At 39.1% G+C, this 23,694-nt stretch overlaps 2 protein-coding genes across 3 annotated transcripts in view; one reads left to right on the top strand and one right to left on the bottom strand.

Moving 5' to 3' along the window:
- The window catches only part of LOC122666600 (aminopeptidase M1), a 27,448-nt gene extending 9,671 nt beyond the window's left edge, over positions 1 to 17,777 (top strand). The window contains exons 2-20 of one of the 2 annotated variants that reach the window (XM_043862620.1): positions 2,576 to 2,839; positions 2,940 to 3,085; positions 3,170 to 3,272; positions 7,158 to 7,344; positions 7,425 to 7,518; positions 7,701 to 7,854; positions 7,952 to 8,056; positions 8,141 to 8,257; positions 8,422 to 8,535; positions 13,030 to 13,212; positions 13,951 to 14,218; positions 14,309 to 14,430; positions 14,504 to 14,601; positions 16,315 to 16,492; positions 16,595 to 16,709; positions 16,794 to 16,861; positions 16,964 to 17,038; positions 17,279 to 17,356; positions 17,445 to 17,777. In XM_043862620.1, the coding sequence (XP_043718555.1) occupies positions 2,606 to 2,839; positions 2,940 to 3,085; positions 3,170 to 3,272; positions 7,158 to 7,344; positions 7,425 to 7,518; positions 7,701 to 7,854; positions 7,952 to 8,056; positions 8,141 to 8,257; positions 8,422 to 8,535; positions 13,030 to 13,212; positions 13,951 to 14,218; positions 14,309 to 14,430; positions 14,504 to 14,601; positions 16,315 to 16,492; positions 16,595 to 16,709; positions 16,794 to 16,861; positions 16,964 to 17,038; positions 17,279 to 17,356; positions 17,445 to 17,627 (2,622 nt within the window). In that variant the 5' untranslated portion in view covers positions 2,576 to 2,605 and the 3' untranslated portion in view covers positions 17,628 to 17,777. Of the gene's footprint in view, positions 1 to 2,527; positions 2,840 to 2,939; positions 3,086 to 3,169; positions 3,273 to 7,157; positions 7,345 to 7,424; positions 7,519 to 7,700; positions 7,855 to 7,951; positions 8,057 to 8,140; positions 8,258 to 8,421; positions 8,536 to 13,029; positions 13,213 to 13,950; positions 14,219 to 14,308; positions 14,431 to 14,503; positions 14,602 to 16,314; positions 16,493 to 16,594; positions 16,710 to 16,793; positions 16,862 to 16,963; positions 17,039 to 17,278; positions 17,357 to 17,444 lie in introns of those variants that run through there. The other variant, XM_043862619.1, reaches the window with a different exon arrangement.
- A 3,502-nt stretch (positions 17,778 to 21,279) lies between these two features.
- LOC122666956 (serine/arginine repetitive matrix protein 1-like) lies at positions 21,280 to 23,283 on the bottom strand. Its single transcript, XM_043863088.1, has one exon. It carries the CDS (start codon positions 23,194 to 23,196, stop codon positions 21,328 to 21,330), a length of 1,869 nt encoding a protein of 622 aa, XP_043719023.1. The 5' UTR covers positions 23,197 to 23,283; the 3' UTR covers positions 21,280 to 21,327.
- Between the last annotated feature and the right edge of the window lie 411 nt (positions 23,284 to 23,694).

The raw sequence follows: 23,694 nt of genomic DNA, 5'->3' as shown, positions 1-23,694 counted from the left end.
TAGCTCTAATTTTATAGGTTTTCTTTTTGATTCGTTTTTGTTTTACACCAAAAAACTAATGGCTCTAAACCGAATAGGAACCAATAAAATTGAATTGAATTAACTCAATTTTAGGTATTGCCTTATGTTCTAGCAAAGGCTGGTTCTATGTTTCTAAGATGATTTTTTATGATGTTCAAATGTGCAGCAAGAAAATCCACAATATATACCGAGATGGTGAGATTTAGTTATTCTAAATTTTTTTGTTACACTTACAACAACAACAACAACTCAGCCTTATCCCAACTAAATGGGGTCGACTACATGGATCCTTGCACTCAAATCACTTCTATTGAGGTCATACTTGATACAAATTCTGAGCTATTCATGTCTTTCATCACCATTTCTCCTAAGGTCATTTTAGGTCTACCCTTGGCTTTTTTAGTTCTTTCAATCTGAATCAGATCACTCTTTCGTAGAGCATCTAAAGGCCTCCGTTAAACATGGCCATCCCACCTCAAACGACTTTCTCGTAGCTTATCATGTATTGGAACTACTACCAAACCAATTTTAATAAGATCAATCCTTATTTTATCTTTTATAGTTTTGCCACTCATCCATCTCAACATCCTCATCTCCGTTATGCTAAGTTTATCTATATGATATTTCTTAACTGCCTAACATTCTGTACCATACATCATAGCTAGTCGTATGACTATCCTACAAAATTTTCCTATAAGTTTTAAAGCAATCCACCAATCACACAACACTCCAAACGTACCTCTCTGCTTCATCTATGCTAATATAATTCTCTGTGAAACATAATCCTCTAAACTTATTTGTTCATGTTCTCAAATTAAGTCTAAAAAGATCGGATTAAAAGGTACAAAGGTGAAACCGAATGTGAACCAGCACTACAAATGCATATAAATCGATTGTGAACTCGAATTAAACACATAACAAATCGGAATTGCAAATCATTTTCCAAAACCAACACTACAAACTACAAGCAAATCGGATGTGAATTGGATAACGAAAACCGATAGAAACTTGTAAAATTAGACCGAATGCAAAATGATTTTGATTTGCACCTTGTCAAAATGTAAATCGATCTTAAATCGGACCACCCTTATTGATTTTGGTGTAAAAATGGTGAAAGTTTTTGTAAACAATCATGTATGAATATGATCAAATACTTCAATTGTTGAATATGAACACTCGATTCTTAGGTGTTTATCCAGCAACTAAAGTGTTCCTGTGTTTTGATATGCATCTTATAAGAAAAATCAATCTCATAAAAAGCAAAAAAAAAAATCCAGATCATACGAGTGAAAGTAAGATGCCCTAACCATAAGTGAAGTGACAATTGGATGGCGTTTGCCAAGTTGGGTCAATTGGGTTTTGACATTTATGTCGTGATGTGTAGATACGAGTTAGACCTCTCCCTCTTCCGCTCTTGGTGGTATTTATTGCGATAGAACATTACATAGGAGGGTACAAAGATCATTTCATATGAAAATGGCACAGAGAGAGAAGGCGCTGGGGTACCCTCCCTTCTCGCTAGGAGAACATCTCCCCCCCCCCTCCCTTTTTTTTTTTTGAGAATGGGTAGTAATAGGGTTTTGTCAAATTCCAACCCAAAACGGTATGAAGTGGTCGAAAACTATTGGTTCAACTTGAATCAAATCGAACCCTTATCCTTCGATTTTGATTTGGGTTTTTCAAACAGATAGAAACCGAAACAACCAGACCAACTGAATCGAAACTGAAACCAAATCGATAAAAAACCAATTGAAAAATAATAAGAAATGAAAGGGCAAAGTTCTTTGTGAGGGAACGTGGCCCTTGCATGCACGCATGGGCCAATGGGAGTGCACTACGACGTCAATAGGGTGGCCATTACCACCTTTCATGGGGGGTGGGGTGGTCATTTTGCCTCCCCCCATGTGTCTGGGCAAAAGGGGATAGGCTCCCCCATAAAAAAAAAAAAACATTTCTCTAAAATAAAAATAGAAAAACAGGTTTTTTATTAGAAATAGTATAAAGTTTTCCTATTCCCATAATGTAGGGTTCAACACTTGAACCACCATCCTAATGTCCTAAAACATCCCCTTTATTGGATGAAGTTGACAATACTCTCCCCATGTTGTGCGATATCCTCTTCCGCCCATCCGAAATCCGTGGTCAAGAGATTTCCCTTCACCGTGGCGTAAGGAAAACTCAGTCCTTAGAAATATTTACGCGATAACGAAATCGATAGCAGACTGAAACCTGATAAAAACCAGAACAAACCAGATTGAAGCCAAAGTATGTCTTACTGGTTAGGATTTTGCTTGGACCAGTATCGAACCGATACTGATTTAAAAGATCAAACCGGAACAAACCCGTCGATGTCAACTGCTTGTCTCCAGCTCCTGTCTCTTACGCAACTTGGGCTTACGACTTCTTATAAAAACGTACAAGAAAGAGCTCAGAAGTCATCTCCTCTGAACGATTATTTAAAACCTTCGCACGAAGGTTAGAAACTCAGAGTTGAGCTCTTACAGAGAGTGGAGAGACACGAATCAAGCCAAGAGAGAGGGAGAGAGGGGAAGAGAGAACATCAGAATTCCCGGAGGGATCAGAGATGGAACCGAAACAGAAGTCCGAGCAGTTCATAGGACAACCGAGACTACCCAAATTCGCTGTCCCGAAACATTACGATCTGAAGCTGAAACCTGACCTCGTCACCTGTAAGTTCACCGGCACCGTCGATATCGATATCGACATTGTTGCAGAGACTAAGTTCATCGTCCTCAATGCCGCTGAACTCGTCGTTGATCGTGGCTCCGTCTACTTCAAGAACGAAAGCTCCTCGAAGGTATTTACGAACATTCTCTTTTTAACATTTACGTTTCCTACCATTTTTTCTGTTCATCACATCGTCAACCGGCCCTTTTTTTGTCCTTTTTTTAAACTAGGAATTTCGTCCTCTGGAGATTGAATTGGTGGGACAAGATGAGATCCTGGTGTTGGAGTTCGATGATGTTCTTCCCATCGGGAAAGGGATTTTGGGGATTGGATTTGAGGGAACCCTTAAGGACAACATGAAAGGAATCTATCGAAGGTGGTTATCTGCTGCTCACTCATTTTCTTTTGAAGAATTAATCATTAAGATTATTTTTTTTTAACTTTAATCATTTCTATGTAGCATTTATCAGCATAACGGGGAGAAAAAGAATATGGCGGTTACACAATTCGAACCTGCTGATGCCAGGCGCTGTTTTCCATGTTGGGACGAACCTGCTTGCAAGGTTTCCACATTCTTTCCCGTTCCTTGTTTGGCTAAGGCTGTGTGGTTGTCAAGAGAATGTGAATCTATATTTCTTATCCGTTTTTAGTTAACTTGCTCTGGATTGTTTTAGGTATCATATAGATCAGCCTCCGCTTCATTTTATGATTTAGCATTGATAGAAATACAGGGGAAGGAAAGGTAGAAGCAAATAAGCGTGGACAGGCTATAGTTTTCGCTAATTTTTCTTTAAAATTTTTAAGCATATGTTATTTGGCAGATCTCCTCCCAGAAATTTTTGGGTGATATTCTAATCCTCTAGCCTGTTCAAAACTCAACTACTAAATTCAACTAATTATTCCTATAATTTTTCGTCTGCTACACAAAACCAAGGTACCATTTTGCTCATTATTGGATGCATAACATTATTTCCACCTTTGTATTGGGAGGACATGCCACTATCGTTTACTTTAGATTGCATCTTTGAGTGTGCTAGGAATCCTGACCTAATCTGGCATTACATTTAACGAACTGAATGATGATAAAATATAGCCATAATAAACTTAAAAAACTGATTCTGTTTTACTGCTTCTGAAATGTTTTGAGTATCAAGGCTGTATTTAATAGTTTAGTTGCTCTTTTTTTAAAATCTTGATTATACTTTCTCTACTTTAACATGGATTTGCTAAATCTGAAAGAAAAAAATTCTATACATGGACTGAGATTTGTCACAACCTCCAGGTTTAAGGAGATATTAATCTACTACCTGACTTGGGAAGGGGAGGCTCAAAGGTTAAATCTTGATTTATAGGGAAGGAAGTTTTATTCTGCGCTGAGGGATGAAATCTATTTCTATGCTCTTATTTGCTCATCTACATCGTGCTTCCTTGGCTCTTATCCCTTCATTTTCGTTTCTTTTATACGTAGTTTTATACGGATACTACCGGGAGATAGGGTCAAAATCGAAGTAAGTTGGTATGATTCAACCAGAGGACGTATATAGACTCCGCAACAAAGATTCTAACAATTAGGTGCTTTTTTCAACATACCTTTTTTTCATAGGGATACAACTCCGGTTTCAAAATTTCAAGAGACTTATTTTCTTCCAAGGAGTAAATTTTAAATTATGGTAAGGAGTGACAACTATGAAAATAAGGACTTCTGCTTGTAAAATTAGTGAAAATGTCGACTGAGCTCAATTTAGTTTTGGGGTTGGACGCTGAATTCTATGGTTCTGTTCTAGGAGGTGCTTTGGGTGAAATTTGTTTTGTAGTGGGTTGTGGGGGGGGGGGGGGGGGTTAGGGGCACGGATTGTTGAAGGTGGTTTTCTTTTCTCTTTTAGGCTTGGCCATTTTTCTGGGCCTTTTCTCCTCTAACCTTCTGTCCGTCTGAATGCATATAGAATTTGGCACAGACTTGAGACATGACTGATACTATAGAAGGAACCAAATGCAGGATTCAAACAATGGTTGTAATCTGTTGAATAGATGAATGAACAATAGGAAACAAGATGAAGATGCTGTGATAAATCCACTGGCAAACCTAGTTATCTTATTTAAGTAGCTGAGGTGTGTCACTACTGCGCTTTCATCAAATCCAATTCAGCCCTTTTTTGTGTTACTCTGGTATGAGAGGGCTTGTGTGTCTGGACTCTAGAATCAATGCCTAACTTTTTCCCTTTTCAATAATTTTTATTTTTATAGGCATATGTGACCCTCTATACTTTAATGAAGTGATGAATAAAGATTCGTGCTTTGTATGCGTGAAGTGTGATCACTTCAATGCTCTCTCTCCTTTATGATTTTTCTGTACCTTTTCTTGTCCTAGAACAAAAACCTAACCCATTTGTTCAAACTTCAAAGCCCTAACACAGAATCTTAGTTCTTATGCATTTTCTAATTCTTTTTATTTCTTTACACCTAAATTGTCCTAACCCTCCTCCCACATATGTCTTTCTTGTAGTTCAACCCAAGAAATCTGAAAAGCTTCTTTAAGAAGATTTCTGGCTTGAGACAAAGAAACTAAAGTTTCTAAGATTGACAAGATCATTGGAGGTCCAGTGTGGAAGCCTCCCTTATATGAAGCTTTCCGTACTATATAATAATGGCTTAGGACAAAGGAAGGAAAATTTTTTATGACTGAGATATAGGACGCAGCCCAATCATTGGGAGGTGACTGGATCATGTAGCTCCTTAATAGATTTGATGATCAAACCATAGCTGTCCCGGCATTTAGGCGACCCAACGCATTGGAGGGGGTCCAGACGCAAGATGTCCAAGGCGACCACCTGGACGCCTAGGCTACGCCTTGCACCTGATCAAATTGAGGGAGATAGAAGGGTATAGAGGGGTAATGCAGCAGCTTCTGAGTTAGATCCTTTTAGTGGAGACCTCAGTTCTTATCTAAGTCCATATCAAGTCCCGTTATTCCATCCAAAGTCTCTTTCTCTCTTAGTCTTTAAGGTGGTGCTTTCCATCAAACTTGTCAAGACCAAGCATGTTGTATCTGCAAACAAGCTTCTGAATTGGTTTTACAGCTCTTGATCATTTCCTTTTTGCCTATCATGGATTGGATTAACAGTGATTGGGCAAAGTGTTTGATAAAAGTATGGTCTCTGATGGGTAATTTTGTTGCTATTTGCTATACTCTGTTGAACGAAGAGTAGATATTCAATTATTCCCATCATGATTACTCAGCCTTCTCTTCTCATGGATGTCAGTCCTCGTTGAATTAAAGGAAGTTCAGTGTTTCACATTGGTTTGGAGTTATCTATAATGATATCAATATATAGTTGTATGTCTAAACTTCTATGTGGTCCAAAATAGATAGAGTACCAAAAAAAAAAAAAACTGGAAAAATGGGCAATATAAAGTAAAACAAAGGGAATTTAAACCAGCTTCAGGAGATAACTTTCTCTGTTTTTTTTTTTTTTAAAAAAAAAGGAAAACTTATAAAGGCTAATAAAGATATGGCCTCTTCTTGTCTTCATAAGCTGGGGAGAAAACTTATCAGAAAACTTATCCAATAAAAAAAGTAATGGTTATGAAGGCTTCTTGGTGCACTCATACAATATGGATGCCATTATGAGAATGGTAAGAAGTAGGAACACAACTCTTCCTGTCCCCATAATGATCAAATTTGGCTCATTTGTACTATCACAAAATGGGGCAAAAGAAAAAATTAGGGTGTATACATAGTGAAAGATATTATCATTGAATGCTATTGTTATTTGGGTGGTTGGCTAATTAATACAGTAATTGGGAGATCTAATGAGGTGTATACACAGTGAAAGATATATCATTGAATGCTATTGTTATTTGGATGGTTGGCTAATTATTTCAATAATTGGGAGATCTAATGTTTTCTTGATTTCGAAATTTTCTTATTTGAGCATTAACTTATTTGTTAAGAGCTGTAGTAATGAGAAGGTTGAAATTTTGCAAATGTTAACATGACATAAAAATTAATGGTAAGGGTTCTTGTTGTTTATTCAACTGGTTGAGGAGGGGTGGTATGCCTCACCCCCTTAGCCTTGTCACTGTCTTGAGGCATCCAGGCCAACGCCTAGTCCACACAAAGATGCATGGTTGCATCGATGCCAACATTATGCCTAATAATTTTATAGAAGTAAGAACCTATGAAATGATTGTATATCCCTGGAATATAACAATGTTTTTTACTGGAGAGCAGTAGTGGTGGTATTTGCTAATAAAAGTTTCTCTTTCATTTAAATTAAAATGTTTATTCTTGTTTCTCTGTTTTTGGTTTTTGTTATGTCCTGATTGTTGTTGCTATGTATGGATGCTATTGGTGGTATTATCTATTGAATTTCTGTTAAAATGCATGTAAATAGAATGAGTGATGGAACTATTTTCCCCCCATTTGTTAACTTACATCTTGTATTCAGGCTACGTTCAAGATAACTTTGACTGTGCCATCAGAACTGATAGCATTGTCCAATATGCCAGTCATTGAAGAAAAGCTTGAAGGGGAACTCAAGACAGTTTGCTTTCAGGAATCGCCAATTATGTCAACATATTTGGTAGCTGTTGTTGTTGGCTTGTTTGATTATGTAGAAGGTCAAACATGTGATGGTACGTACATACTACTACTGCACTATTATTATTGAGAATCCTCTTTGCTGGTAATTATTGATCTTTCCATCTATGTTCAGGGGTTAAAGTCCGAGTATACTGTCAAGTTGGTAAGGGTAAACAAGGAAAATTTGCTTTAGATGTTGCTGTCAGGACTCTCGAGCTTTATAAAGTGTATGTCTTCTATTCGCTCAACCAATATGACTCATTTATCATCCTTGTTATTTCTTTACAAGCTTTGTGGATTCAATTTGATGAGGTTACCCTGATTTTATTGTTCCTTGTTATTTGGTCTTCAAGTGAATTTCATCATGAGACAATACCTGATTTCTAAGTTGTCATTTGGAATCATACAGATACTTTGCTTTGCCATACTCACTGCCAAAACTGGATATGGTTGCAATTCCTGATTTTGCTGCTGGGGCTATGGAGAACTATGGTTTGGTTACTTACCGTGAAACAGCATTGCTTTATGATGAACAGCACTCTGCTGCTGTTAACAAACAAAGGGTAGTGTATTGTTGTATTTTAAGCTGTCATGGATTCCCTGTTAATGTTCCATGTGATTTATCCTATGAAGTATTTCATGTTAATTTCTTCATTTCAGGTTGCAATTGTTGTAGCTCATGAACTGGCACACCAATGGTTTGGAAATCTTGTAACAATGGAGTGGTGGACACACTTATGGCTTAATGAAGGCTTTGCAACCTGGGTATATCTCATGGAACTTGATTCTATCAAGGTGGTATTGATTCTTTCCAATAAGCTAATAAACCATTCATTCAATGAAATTTAGGTGAGCTATTTAGCAGTTGATAGCTTATTCCCCGATTGGAAAACTTGGACTCAATTTCTTGACCAACTCATGGAAGGTCTTAAGCTAGATGGACTCGAGGAATCACACCCTATTGAGGTAAGATCTTCCGATCAACATTTTGTCCAATCCTCTATATTCATCTTTGGAACTGTTACTGCGTGCTAGCTTTATGTTTTATACTATATAACTTATCCCTTGATGTTAAAAAAAACAATAATAATTCCCTTAATATTTCATTGAGTAAAACACTTGTGTTGCAGGTAGAGATTGGCCATGCTGGTGAGATTGATGAGATTTTTGATTCAATTAGTTATAGAAAAGGTGCCTCTGTTATCCGAATGCTGCAAAGCTATCTGGGTCCTGAACGTTTTCAGGTTAGTCCATTTGATTTCCATGTATCTGTAACTCTATTTCTTCATGCATTGTTTAAAATCTATACATATTGGCATCTTGGTCAAGCTATGGATGTTTCAAATATGGATCTATAAGTGAAGGTTCTGCAACATTATATGTGGTTTAGCTGCAGAGTACATTTATTCTGGTCTATTTGATTCAGTGGTTGAAGTTTTGGCAAATATGATCTTGAAAGATGCACTGGTATCTTGCCTTTTTCTTTTCTATGTGCTTCTGAGTCCCCCCCCCCCCCTTGTAATATCACCCTTTGCCATTATCCCTTGGGGAGTTTAGTCTGTACAAAAGTGACTTCAGTTAAATCTTGGTGTGGTTAACAGTATAATTGTTATCTCATGTTGGTGGAGGGCCAGTTAGGGAAGAAGAGGAAACCTGAGAGGGGTCTCAGTGTTGCAGGGGAGGAGAGGAAATCACATAAGAAAGAGAGGGGTGGGGGAGAAGAAACTTGCACACGCTCACAGCCATGCATGCTCTCAAACACAATCAACTCAAATCATCTTTTCAATCTATTCAACGATGGGGAATTACACCATATATAAAGAGAATTAAAAGACTCAACTTTCTAACTAGGAAACTTATTCAAATAAGAAAATTAAGAACGATTGGGAAACCAAATACCGTACGTAGAATAAACAGAATAAAATAAACTAAAAGACATTATTTTCCCAAATAACATAAATTCCTGAAATCCTACGAGATTCAAAAACTCAAATTGCACTCGGTTCATCTCAATTTGGATACCCAAATGGATTTGGGTTGGTCCAAGGTAGTGCACCTGCATCAATTCCCCCCCGGTGTTGAGAAGAACTCGCCCAAGAGTTTCATAGAATGGTAGAAATAAAAGCTCACGAGCGGGGGCTATAGGTTCCATGTCTGCAACTTAAAGAAAATCCAAAATATGAAGCTTTGAGGATGCATCCATGGCTCGAAAATTGTGGGACGAACGAACTCATGATTTGGAATAGCTTTCACTACATTGGATTCTGTCATTACCTGATCCACGATCTTTTCTCATCTTCCATTGCCACTATTTCCTGTTCTGGTCGAGGCTGTATCACTGGTGCTGCCTCTTTTGGCTTGGAACAAACATCATCGACTAATCCGTGAAGAATGAATGTCTGGCGCATGTGAAAAGGATGTAGGGTGCACAAGTTTCCATCACGATCAACGATGCCTTTTCGTTCTTCCAACCATTCTTGACCCAATTTAATAATGCACCGAGGAGAATAAAACACTTCACAATATGCACCGTCACAATATTGAGAAACGGAGAATTCAACGAATACATAATCCTTAGAGTGAATAATGATCTGGTCGGTCTTTGAGAGTATCTCGACCACAGATCATGAGACAAAATTGTCACTTTGCCTTTCATCAATTAACAGAGCAGCAAGTTTTCCGTTAGGCAAGCACATTTTAAACTTGAACACAAGAATTAAGGATCCATGGCCATGTTTGTAATTAAAATGAATCTTAAAGGGTAGGCCGAAGAAGGATAAGATGGGGAATAGAAATTAAAGACTAGGGATCTACTTGGAACAAAATAAAATTAAAGGGAATGAGGTGATAACAGACAACGACAGGTATTATTGGAAACTGAAAAAAAGACAAAATAAGAAACATAAGGGAAACATGAGAGGGAGGGTAATTCTGGAAAATAGAAAATGTAAGAGATATAAGAACGACTTAAAGAGGAAAGGGTATTATGGGAAAAGGTTAAAAGAGAAACTAAATTGTGATTCACAGGGGAGGGGTGTTAGGCTGAGTTACCGATTGTGTTGGGTCTTGGAGTTTCAGGCAACCTGAGTCTCTATCGAATCAGATGGGAACCCAGTGGGAGAGATATGGGTTGCGACAACAGAGGGGTGTTCCACTTGGCTTCTACCAGCGGAGAATCTACGGAGGAGACGGCGACTGCGATTGCTGACGTCGATGCAAGGAAGCCGACATGAGGGAGATCGACTTGCAGTGGGAAGTCGGAAAACCAGAAACCAGGTATGTAGTGCTCGCTTGATAACCTTACGGGTGTTTCTGTTCTGGTTATGTGCTGAGAAATAGCAGAACAGTTTTTTCATTTTCTGTGCTGAGAAACCGCTTTTGATCCGCTTGGTAAACCTGTTCTGGAAACGTTTCCAGAAGACAAAAGTCACCAACCTTAACTTAACATTTTGACATTCTCTTTGTACTTTTTTTGACTCTCTCTCTCTCTCTCTCTCACCATTGCTAATTACTCTCATCTATATCTACCCCCAAGGCCTCAATTAATTACCCATTCTTCCTACATTCTCTGCTTGTGGGGTGATTTTACTGGAATTGATTTCTAGAAGATCATCAGTGATCCAAATGGGCACATCAGAAATGGATCTGGTTCAGTGGATACAGCTCTGCATTGAGGAAAAAAAGCATTATCAGATGTCTTGGACCCCTTTTTGGCTGGAGAATCTGACAGGGAAGAGGAGATGGTTGCGGTTCTGAAAATTGCTCTGGCCTGCGTTCAGACCAGTCCTGAGAGGAGACCTTCTATGAGATATGAATAAATTTTGGTTTGGTACTTAAAAACCAGGCCATTCTGTTAATGAATAATGTATGTTATTTGTTGATTAAAAATGTAATTTTTCTCTTGTGGGAGATGGGGATTTGGGGGGAATCAGTATCAGGGGTCACAAATAACCTGAGATTTTTGAGATGTAGGGTTCAACGATGAGTGTCCTGAGAAGGGGAATGGGGTTTTTTGTACACATTTTGAGCCAATACTGGCTTCCACTGTCATCGTTGAACCCTAAGAGTTCCCTTACATGAAAATCACACCTTCTATGGTCTTCCATGAAGACGATCAGACCAGATCAGAGAGAGACAGAGGGCGAGATAGAGAGAGAGAGAGACAGAGTACTTGGATGAGACTCTTCGACCTGGTTCTGCAGTAGTCGTTGAAGGAGACGATGAGAAGAAGCGGTTATGGCTGGCCGTGAGGATGAAGAGAGTATATGAGAAGGCTGTCCTTTTTTCCTTTCACTCACGATTTTATCGGGCACACTTTTCCAATTTTGAGCCCAGAAATGACAGAACATGTCCAACATGTTCTGTCAAAAGTCTTCCAGGGAGCATAAATTTTGATTTATGTTTCCAAAAACAGTCACAAAAAACACTTCGTTATCAAGCGGGTTTTTGGGTGTTTTCCCGTTTCTCGGAACGGAAAAACACCAAAAACAATTTCTCGTAAGGTTATCAAGCAGGATCGTAATTTTTTTTTTTTTAATCTTTTGTTTCTCTGCTTCTTGGGCTCTCGCTTCTCTTCTATCCCTCTTTTTTTTTTTTCCCACTCGATGGACACCTAAGAGGGAAAGGAAAGACAGTGGGTTTGGTTCTGCGAATTGTTGGGAGGTGGGGTTTATTGAGAAAATTGAGAAAAAGGGTTTGATGGCAGGGGGTGGTTTGATTGGTCCAGAGAAAAGGGGAAAGAAGATGGGGAGATGAAGGGGCAGGGTGTTGTCGCACGCTGGGAATGGCAGAGGGTTGTGTGGTAATTGTGGGATGGGGCTGGGGTTTGCTGTGGGTTTCAGTGTGGCGGTAAGCAGAGTCAATTTTTTTTTATCCACTTCTGTTGGTTGTATGTCAGAACAGTAACGGGTAAGAGAGGATGGGGAAGGAGGAGAAGAATGGGATGAGAGAGATTAACAGGGAAGGAGATGAATCCTTGGCTCTGATACCAAATTGGTGGAGGGCCGGTTAGGGAAGAAGAGGAAACCTGAGAAGGGTCTCAGGTTGCAGGGGAGGAGAGGAAATCACATAAGAAATGAGGGGTGCAGGGGAAGAAGAAACTCACACACGCTCACAGCCACGCAGGCTCTCAAACACAATCAACTCAAATCATCTTTTTAATCAATCTATTTAATGATGGGGATTTACACCATATATAAAGAGAAATAAAAGACTCCTAAAAATAAAGACCAACTCTCTAACTAGGAAACTTATTCAAATAAGGAAACTACGAACAATTGGGAAACCAAATACTCTACGTAGCTAACTTCTATAATAAACAGGATAAAATAAAGACATTATTTCCCCAAATAACACAAATTCCTAAAATCCTACTAGATCCAAAAACTTAAACTGGACCCGTTCATCTCTATCTGGTTACCTAAATGGATTTGGGTTGGTCCAAGATATTGCACTTGCATCACTTGCATAAGGAAAGATAACTTTCTCATCACCATCATGTATTAGAGATTACCAGTTGGTTGATTATCACAACTCTTCCGATTTTTACAAATTGAATTTAGTGATGCTTTCAAATCAAAATGGCTGAAAGTGTTGGTTAATATATTATGGATGGTGCATCTGACGGTTGGTTCACTATTAGTTATATATTTTTATTGCTAGCCATGTCAGGTTTTTGTATTGACTATCTTTCTTTGGCAATGGGCATGATTTATGATACACCACTTCAATTCAATTAGAGAGCACTCGCTTCATACATAAAAAGGTATGCATGCTCAAATGCAAAGACTGAAGATTTATGGGCTGTTTTAGAGGAAGAATCTGGTGAACCTGTGAACATGCTAATGAATTCATGGACGAAACAAAAGGGTTACCCAGTGGTCTCTGTAAAATTCATTGATCAAAATTTGGAGTTTGAGCAGGTACATTTGACTTGCTCCTTTTCACCTGCTCTATCTTAATTTATCTAACGTAATTATGCTTGAATAGGTAGCATGTTCCTTATATGGAAGGAAGGTTTACATTGTTTCATTGTTATTATTGTTATTATAATGATAATAATGATGATGTTTCTCTAACAATTCACTCAGATTAATGCTAAAAAATCTTCCATGTGGCAGCTTGGTGCTCAAATTTGTTGATATGTTGTCTGTCACCATGTACTAATCTGTTTAATGTATCCCAAATTTAGATTACCCAATCCAAGAAGAAAAGAGGTGATATGCACCGTAGATTGGCTGAACCATTATATCAGATCAGCTGTGTCTGATCAAATGATCAGATACCAATTTTTTAAACCATCCAAATTGTTTGTTTGACCAGATGACCTCTCTATATTAGTCAAAATAGTGAACCATGAAGGGAAGGGTCCTTCATGGGGCCAGGTAAAGGATTTCCCCTTATTAGTATCATCATAATCTTCATCGTCCCAATGGCTTCTTGATTCTTATCAATATCACTTAATTTTTTATATGAAAATTTTCATCTTCACACATGCCTTTATGTCAAATAGTGCCTATAGTTTACAGGCATGGTGTTGGAAGGTATTTTATTTGATATTCTCCTTTGCGTTTCTCTTGTATATCTAGGGCTTTCCCATTGCACACTTTTTGGTTCTCATTAGTTTGATGGGAATCTGACTATTTATATGTTTACTGCAGTCGCAGTTCTTGTCCAGTGGATCACAGGGGGTTGGAGAATGGATAGTTCCGATTACACTATGCTGTGGTTCTTATGATGTTCAGAAGAATTTTCTGTTACGGACAAAATCTGAAGTACTTGATGTGAAGGAATTTAGTGCAGAATGCAATTGGATTAAACTTAATGTTGATCAGACAGGTTTCTACAGGGTGAAATATGATGATGTTCTTGCTGCCAGACTTAGATATGCAATAGAGGCCAGCCATCTTTCTGCAACAGATAGATTTGGTAATACTAATATTTTAATTGTATTCACTAGTACTTGAAAATCTGTTGAATATTCAAAGATAGTTTCCTAGAATTAATATTTTTTGGCAGGTATTCTGGATGATTCGTATTCCCTTTGTATGGCGCGCAAGCAATCATTATCCTCTTTGTTTTCTCTTATGAATGCTTACCGGGAAGAACTTGATTATACTGTTTTGTCACACTTGATCACTGTAAGTTTCCCTTCATTAATTAAGTTAATTTGTTATTTTTCATGCCTGATTTTGGTATTTTTTGATTCCACAGGTAAGTTACAAAGTTGCAGGTATTGCAACTGATGCCAATCCTGGATTGGCGGATGACATTAAACAATTTTTCGTAAATCTTTTCCAGTATCCTGCAGAGTAAGTTCTGTGGCATCACATTTTAGTATTAGTCAGAGGGTTCTTTTGTTTATTTGATGCTCATGTGTTGAACTTTTCAAGCCTATTTTCTGAAACAAGATTAGTTGTTTCTTAATGCTCCCATAATATTTTGCCATTTAGTGAAAGGGTATTCTACACTTGCCCTCATGTTGTGATAATTGTCTGCAATGGGGTTCTCACTGATACTATGACATGGATGATAGTGACTGTTAACTACAGGTACATGATGGACAACTGAGGTTGGATGTTAATGTAGGTAGAGTTCTACAGATCTAGAACATGATTTTACTTTTCCATTAGGAGCAATGAACTTGTGCAAAGTTGAACTGAAGTGGCTGTGGATTGTTACCTTCAGTAAATCTAATGTTGAATGGTGATTCAAAAGCATTTTGGGTGTGTTCCTCGACTTAAGGCATGCCTCAAAAGAATATGCTCTCAGGCGTATTTCTGAAGTGCAATTGCACCTGGGGCATGTGCTCCATACACTGGGAGGAATGACGTAATGTGTGTGCATCTTATGAGACATGCACGACTAACTATGCCCCCTTGTCTCATTCTTCCTTGGTGTTTTAAGAAAAAATCATTTAAGTTTTTCAAATAGGTACCATTTTTTTTTCTTGCATTCAAAGTACTTAGTGACATAAAACATGATATTAGGATTTAGGATTCATCTGATATTCTGATTGAAGACAATAGACATAGGAGTTTGGGTTAAGACTGAGAAGATTGATTCATCACACGTATTAATGGAGCCCATCCCCTCCCACTTTCTTTTCCCCCTTTTGGGATTTGTCAAAAATGTTTACACCATATGAGATCTTCGGTTGAGCTCGATTTTCAATTTTCCTATTCTTCTTCTTGCATTTAAATTTCACAAGTTCTTCCCCACTTTCTGCAGTGACAATAACAAGAATCTATTGATATCAAGGGGACTTGAGCCAGGAAATCCTGTTTTAAAATTATACCAAAAGATGTAAAGAAAAAGGAGACAAAGCAAAGTGATTTCTATCACAGAAACTCCTTAGTTGAACATGACATGAGAATCAAGTGGGGTGAGCCCCAATATCTGCCCAGATTTGCTCTTGTTGAAATAGTCATTCTATTCCTCTTCTCCCCACTGACTGCTGAATTTCTCCATAATCTGTGGCCTCAGAACCCAAACGAAGTCAATGGCAAGAAGTGAATGGTGTCCAGGTTTTCTGAGCAATCACCCGAGCTCTACTCGTACATGTTAACTAATAACTCCACATAATCTTAGCCACCTGATGATGTAGGAAATATTTCTAGCATAATCCTCTCACACAGTCAGCATTTATATACTAGTTGTTGGCTTTTCTGTTAGTCTTTTCTTTTCGCCTTCAATCTCGTGTGTGTGTGTGTGCTTACCCTCTTTCTCTCCCCCTCTGTGAGTCTTTTTTCCAGCCAAAAATAGGGGAGATCTATGGGTCTCTTCCCTTCTTCTTGCTCTTCTTTTTATAACTCTTCTTTTACTTTTATAGCATTATTACTGATCAGAAATTAATAAAATTTTCTACATTCCATTTTAATAATCACAGTACGCAAACACATGTATGGTTATACATACACATCCATTCGATGGCTTATTCCTGCCACTTGCCAGATTCAACTGTGGAAGGGCATTACTATTTGCACTTCTGTTAAAACACTTTCTTGATGTTTTTTTCTGTGCAGGAAGTTGGGCTGGGAACCAAAGCAGGGTGAGAGCCATTTAGATGCAATGTTGCGTGGGGAAGTTTTGACTGCACTTTCTGAATTTGGACATGATGCAACACAAAAGGAAGGCGTTAGACGTTTTCAGGCATTCTTAGATGATAGAAATACTCCACTCCTCCCTCCTGACATAAGAAAGGTTGATGACTAACTTCAAGATTTCATTCGTGTTTTTTATTCGGAGGCTGTATATCTATTATTTGTGTTGTTTTACTCATTTCGCATCACTATAATCTTGCAGGCAGCATATGTTTCTGTGATGCAGAATGTTAGCATGTCAAATAGATCAGGCTTTGAATCTCTTCTAAGAGTCTATAGAGAGACTGATCTTAGCCAGGAGAAAGGGCGCATTTTAAGTAATTTCAGTTCATATTGGGAGGTAATTCAGATTATTTTAGTCTTTTCAATCTTGTGATTATCTTTTTCCCTGTATTTTGTAGATTCTCTTGCATCATGTCCAGATCCTGCTATTGTTCTAGAAGAGCTGAACTTTTTGTTGTCCTCTGAGGTATCGTTATTTGTTTTACTGTAGTTTCAAAGCTTTTCTCTGAGTTCTATAGACATGAATTCCTCTGATGAAGGTAACAAGTATATTTCTAAAACTTAACAGGTGAGAAGTCAAGATGCTGTTTTCGGACTTGGAGTAAGTAAAGAGGGGCGTGAAACAGCATGGCAATGGCTTAAGGTACTTATTCAGAAACATAGCACTTGCTCTGTTGACACTACCTGCTAGATACTTGGTAACTCACGAACATGATTACCCGTTAGTTGAGAAAGGATTTTTTGTTTGTTCAGATTGAGGCACATCCATGATCCAACCATTTCTTTTTTGTTCTTTTTCCCTTCATTTTTAAGGCAATGAAGTAGCTGGAAAAAAAAATTGGTTAAAAAAACTGTCTAATGATCTTTCATGATTGAAACGCAGGATAACTGGGATCATATCTCAAAGACCTGGGGTTCTGGATTTCTTATAACCCGATTCATCAGTACCATTGTGTCACCGGTCTGTCACAGAAACTTTTTATTTATTTATAATAGTGAATATGTCCCAATGATTTGGCTCAACATTCCTAGCCTTTTTCTTGTTTCAGTTTTCATCAGAGGACAAGGCAAATGAAATAGAGGAATTTTTTGCAAGCCGAGTCAAGCCTTCAATTACAAGGACTTTGAAGCAAAGCGTAGAGCAGGTTCACATCAATGCAAAGTGGGTTCAAAGCGTTAGGAGTGAGGAATCCCTGGAAGGTCTAGTCAAGGAGTTGGCATCCAGGAAGTGATGGAGAGCTTTTTGGATTGCGGTAAGGGCTGGAGCAACTACTACAACCTTTAGAGCTAACCTCTTAACAAGACCATTCTACAATGAATAAGTTTGTGTTGGATTTTAAAAACTTGGTATTTATAATGTTCAGTTGAGGCTTTCTTTTCTACTTCCATTTCCTCAAACACAACCACAATTGCCAATCCGGAGTGGTTGACCAATACAAGGTTTCTAGGGTTCCGGCAAATCTAGCTAATTCCTGACTAATTCCGGCCAATTTGTAAAAGAATTGGATCGGAATTGGCCAGACCTGGTTCAGATACAGATTCCTTGTTTTAAAACCCTGCAAGCACTGCAATAAGGTAGGATGGTTGGTTGGTATTGATTTGTCATGTCCCATACTAAATTAAAACTGAAAGAGAGAGAGAGAGAGCCTCACTTCCAGTCATGGCCCCATCATCCCAAGCAATGTTTGAGTAAAGTTTTAACAACTCTTGCACCCACAAAGTAGAAACAAATGTGATGGCATGGGAAGAGTAGTATTGTTGAAGCAAATCTGATAGCAACACTTTATTCTTACAATGACCACTGTAACGTAGGGAGCTTTGTTCTTACAAACTTGTGGTAGGAACCTTTCTACATTTCCACATTAAATACCACCGTCACATGGCAGATTAAATAGAACTTAAATTATTTGGACAGATAGATCCATGGGTACGACCTCACATAATCACATATAGGTCCAATTTCAAATCAAAATATCATTTTTCATAAAAAAAAAAAATTTTTAAAATCATACTCGGATCAAATTGGTCGATCCATATTGGTCAGGTATCGATATCGGACCATGGCCGATCCGATATCAATGCCTTAAACCGTGCTTACCTGTCAAGTTTTAGTCTTATCGGTATCGGTCAAGGCTGATCTAACCATAGGATTAGTCATATCAGCTGTCCACATGGCAAAAGAATCTCCTATTAGAACTACTTCATTCAAGCTTTAGAGAATAAATGCCCTCTAATTCCAATGGAAAATCAAAAGGAGGGTAAAATGATCTTTTGGAGTACATGCTCTTGAGTCAAGTCTCTCTTAAGTTGGAAAACATGACTTGTAGAAAGGGAGAGAGACTAAGAGGGACAACAGGAATATGAAAATGAAACTTTAATCACCAAAACTTTTATTGCTGGGAGTTTCTTTTCTTTTTTTTCTTGTAACGTGGAGTTTCTTCCTCAGTTGCTTGAAAGATGAAGCTCCAACTCTAAAAGTCAAATAATCTTTTCTTCTATATAAAGGGAGAGGGTTCCCTGAATTTTTATCACCTGTGGTTCCCCTGCTCGGTACAGTTCTTTAGTGCCTCTAATAAAAGGTGGTAGACCCCATTCGGGCAGTGTGTTTGATCAAGGGGTGGAATGATCATTTTGCCCCCCATATGAGAGGAATCACACAACTGTACCGGTCAACGAAACTCAGGGGATAAAGGTCCAGGTTCCCTCCGATGCCCTACTTGTAAGAGGGTTTCCTTTACAAATAGTAGAATAGAGGGTTTTGAGGAAAGAGAATAGATGGGTCTCTTACTCCTACATGGGGACAGATGGGGACCGGCCTTTGGGGTGTGGGACCCACTACCCATGGAGGAGTCAGATCTGTCCCCACCCGTCTCCACGTGGTAGCTAATCCAGATTCTCTGTCTTATGCCTAGTAATTATGAAAGCTCTACAATTGCCATATGTCCGTTGGACAGGAGATTTCACACCCACCTACCTCACCATGTTTTAAGGTATCGTTATGGATTTGTATCGATGTCAATTGTGATCGATATTGATACCCAATTGATACGGTATTGGTGTTTTTGGAAGAAAAAAAAAGGGAAGGATAAAATGGTCCTAAAAATCAGAATATTGATTGATATGTATCTTTATTGGTATCGGCTGAGACCGATAAAGTACCGGAATTGTAGTCCATGCACTCCATTAAATAAAATTTCAGCCTAACCTTAAAGTGAATTAACATTTTTTTTCTTTCAAAGTTCACGATGAAATTACTGTTGGAGTTGGAAAAAGATATTTTCAATTTTCTCTTTGTAATGTGAGCAACGCATGAAAACGGTATGTGTAAAATCAATAAAATACAAAAAGAAAACAAGCACATACACAAAGAAGAGGCAAGAGATTTACGTGGTTCGGCAAAACTGTCTCCATCTACGGAAAAATAGTACAATCCTTGCGATTTGATACCAAACACAAACCCCCATGTACACCCTTCTCTCATTGACTCAACATCTTCACTTTGGCTTCTCAATTAGTCTTTGTACACATGTTACACCCACATTGTAACTCTTAGACTCTCACTTGCATCCTCATATCATGGCTTCTTACTTGGATCAATACTACTCTCTTTGATAGACACCCTTTAACCTTTTAAGAGTCCAATAGTTGAAAGCATCACTAGCTTATGCTCTGACCCAAGTGGCATGGGGCATGTGGAATCCCGTGTGAATCAGCAAAGACCACCTTGCAAAAATACTCGTGGGTGACCAATAGCAAAGTAGTACCATGAGGGAAGGGTGAAAGAACCCCCATTTATGGCTTCTTCTCTATCTTGTTGTTTTCTCTCCGTAGAAAAAACTCATTAACTCTCTATCCTCCTTGTTGATTTCTCCACTTTTTCCACTCTCATGGAAGGCTCAACCTTGCATGCATCTTACTCTCTCTTTTTCTTCTTCTAATGATAGAGAAAATCCACTACACGCATCCCCAAGTGACCCCACTCATATGACACTTGCACATATGGACTTATACCCAAATGATCCAACGTAGAGGTGCAAGTTTAACCCTAACGGCCCAAGCCCACCCTGAGCCCAAAACAGGACCTGGATTGATATACCCTGACCTTGAGGGCAAGACAAGGTTGATGGAAATTTCTACCCCTAGGTCAAGGCCAGTCCGGATTAGGGTTGAGACCTCAGGTTGAGCCCGGCCCAGCCTAACCCAACCCTTTCTTCTTATTCTTCTTCTTCTCAACAAAGCCAGCCCATGCATCTCCCTTCCCCCCATGGTTAGAGCCAATTAGGGACGGGTCAAGATTGGATTTTTTTGGCCCTGAGTCAGGACCGGGTCAGGCTAAGCCCAGTTAACGAGACTCAGGGTTGAATTGGGGTTTTAAAAGGTCCGATCCAACCTGACCCTGTTGCAGCCCTAGTCCAACATTAACAAATTATCTACCATTAGCCCATCTAAATCATTAAACCGAATCTTCAACCAAGTCTTGATAAAAGCCACCAAACCCTACAATTACAAGTGGGTAATCTACCTCTTAAAGATCCAATCTACCTTGGTTTCATTCCAAAATAAAATTATTCACCCAAAAAATAATTCCAAAATACAAGTCAATATGAAAATTAAATTACAAAATCTGGTCATATTTCTTAATAAGCTCCCACCAAATCACTGACAATGTCATGTTTCAAATTCTATCGTATGTCTTCATACACAAGGAACACACATAAGCTTATCAACCAAGTAAACCTATACCATGGACTCTGAAATTGAGTTTAAAAAATAATTAATCAGAGTCCAACTCATTTAACATTTCTGTGCATCTAATTAAATATCTATGCTTATAAACAAACAAATTTAAGGTATATCTGCCTGGAAGAAGGAAAAAAAATCAATCCACAAACAATTTTTTTTAAAAATAAAAAGAAATTCTTTTTTAATTTTTCACATTGGCCTCTGGGCAATTTGTTTTTCTTTGATGGAATTCATCTTCTCAAGCTTCAGCCCTGCTCGAAATCTGGCAATGAAGGTATCAGCCTTCGTGTTGACATCTTGGCTGGGACAGAATACCGCTCCCCTGCCTTCTCCACCGTCAATCATCTCCGTAGCAGCAGCTGTCATGGTGGTTGATGTAGTTGACACCGACAGAGATGGTTCACATTCAGATTCAGATTCCTTCACCGTCGGTGAATCAACTGGAGAGCTGCTACGTGAATTCTGGTTGCTTCGTATCCTAACGAAATCCCCACGAACTAAGAAGTTCAGTTCCGGCATTTGGAATGGGGGATACGGTGGAGGTGTTGGAATCAATGGAGACTGTCCTCCACTGTTCAAGTTCTCTTCATCGTCGTATAACATGTTGTTCGTTTTAACCGGTAAAGGAGGTTTCCCGCAGCCGGCAGAGATCGTCTGGCTTTTCCGGGGTTGATCGGATGATGGTTCTGGTGGCGCTGATGGTATCTCACTCTGGGACTTCCGTTTGGTTGGGCGTGATGATGACCCAGGTCTTGGTGGTGGCGGAGGTGGTGGAGGAGGCGATGGGTTCAGCTGTGAAAGTGAAATTGAGTGGATTCTCTTGCTCTTGCTAGTTTTCTTGTTAGAGAAAAAATTATGAAATACGGTAGCAGGAGGTGGTGGTGGTGGCGGCGGTGGTGGGGGAACTCCTACTCCTCCTGAATGCAAAAGATGAGACTGGTTGGGGATAGCCTGATTCTCCTTGTAATTCTGCTGCTTCTTCTTCTTCTTCCTGTGTTGATAAAGTGAAGCCAGAGTGATGGCTATATCCTTAGCTCCGCTCCTTCTCTTCTTATCACTTCGTCCGCTCTTCTGCTCCGACCGATGATGATGCGACGAGGGTCTTGGTGGTGGAAGAGGCGGCGGCGGTGGTGGCGATGAAGGCTGCAAGGGTCGGCTTCTTATGATTTCCGACACAACTTCTTCGGGGATTTCCGCATTTTCCTTACGCTCTACTGTATGGAATGTTCGGCTTGTTTTGTGTTTGATCGCCGGTGGTGGAGGCGGACGTGGCGGCGCTGGTGGCTGTACTGGAATAGGAGATAGCGATGGAGGAGGTGGTGGGGTTGGTGGTGGTGGTGGCGATGCTGAAGAAGAAGCCCCCGTAGGACGAAGCACAAAAGTATCAACTGGTATGGTCTTGATCTCCAAATGCTCACTCTCAGGTCGGCGTGCTCGTCGACGGCGAACGTATTCCGACGCCGACCGATAACTATTCAAATCAATGTCATTGTCGTCAAAGAAGCGCCATCTATCATCTTCGCCGGAAACCCATGAGAACTCTTGCCTGAGATCCGGGTACGAGCTGCTGCTCCTCCTCAAACGACCCACATTCGTCGAAATCGAAGAATCAGAAGTAGCAGCTCCAACAGAATCGTAGATCCTCAGATCCGAAGAATAATCGAACCATTGACGTCTCGGGGTTGTTGATTGAAGTGGGTTCTCTATAACACCTTCTGAAATGTGAGCAGAGACGCCATTAACATCATCCATGCTGTAGGAAGAGGAGCTATCATCGTTTCTTCTATTAAGAAACCCACAAGCAACAGCAAAGAGAACAAGCAATAAATTGAGTGAATCCCAATTCCGCTTCACAGAATTGCTTCTGAAAGTCTGAGAAGCAAACGAAAGAATGGAAGGTAGAACAAGAAACAAAAGTAAGAGAGCCACAGTAGGAAGCAAAACGATTAACAGAGTAGGATTGAGAAGCAAAGAAGATGAACGGCGATGACGATGACGATATAGAGTGTTACTGTTCTGAAGCCAAAAGGGTGTTGTTGGGTCTCCATTTTCTTCCATAATCCGTGAGTTCTTCTTTGGATTATCAGCTTTTGGTGGGTGGAGAGACAGAAGAGAAGAGAAGAGAAGGGAGAGAAATGAGCTTTTTCAGGCGCCTTTGCCTCTGGTTTAGCTTTTGCTTTTGCTTTTGCTTTGGCTTTGGGTTTATATACATATTAGGTTGGATTAGGAGCGTGTGAAGGCAATCATTAAGAAGTACAAGTGTGGGAAACCCTTAAATCCCTTTTAAGGTGATTTTTAATTATCTTGAACACAAAAAAACACTTCTTTGAGTTCTCAGGTCACACTCTTCATAATCTCTTTTAGTGATTTATGTCCACAAGGAAAAAAACAAGCAGTACATATGTACAAATGGTTATATAAATCAAACTTTATGACATATGACCATTGATTCCTTTATATTCTATGATTCAATGGTCCATTTCATGGGATACTACTATGCAAGTTGTACAAGGAATGAGAGATGGGTCCCATCTTATTTTTGACCCCACATATTTT

The sequence above is a fragment of the Telopea speciosissima genome, chromosome 7 (genome assembly GCF_018873765.1).
Source record: "Telopea speciosissima isolate NSW1024214 ecotype Mountain lineage chromosome 7, Tspe_v1, whole genome shotgun sequence".
Lineage (NCBI taxonomy): Eukaryota > Viridiplantae > Streptophyta > Magnoliopsida > Proteales > Proteaceae > Telopea > Telopea speciosissima.
Note: the sequence above shows the minus strand (reverse complement) of the source record. Positions and strands in the feature narration are given on the sequence as shown.

What these genes read in the sequence shown, in the direction of transcription:
- LOC122666956 (XM_043863088.1), bottom strand. Translation starts at nt 23,196, where the DNA reads ATGGAAGAAAATGGAGACCCAACAACACCCTTTTGGCTTCAGAACAGT.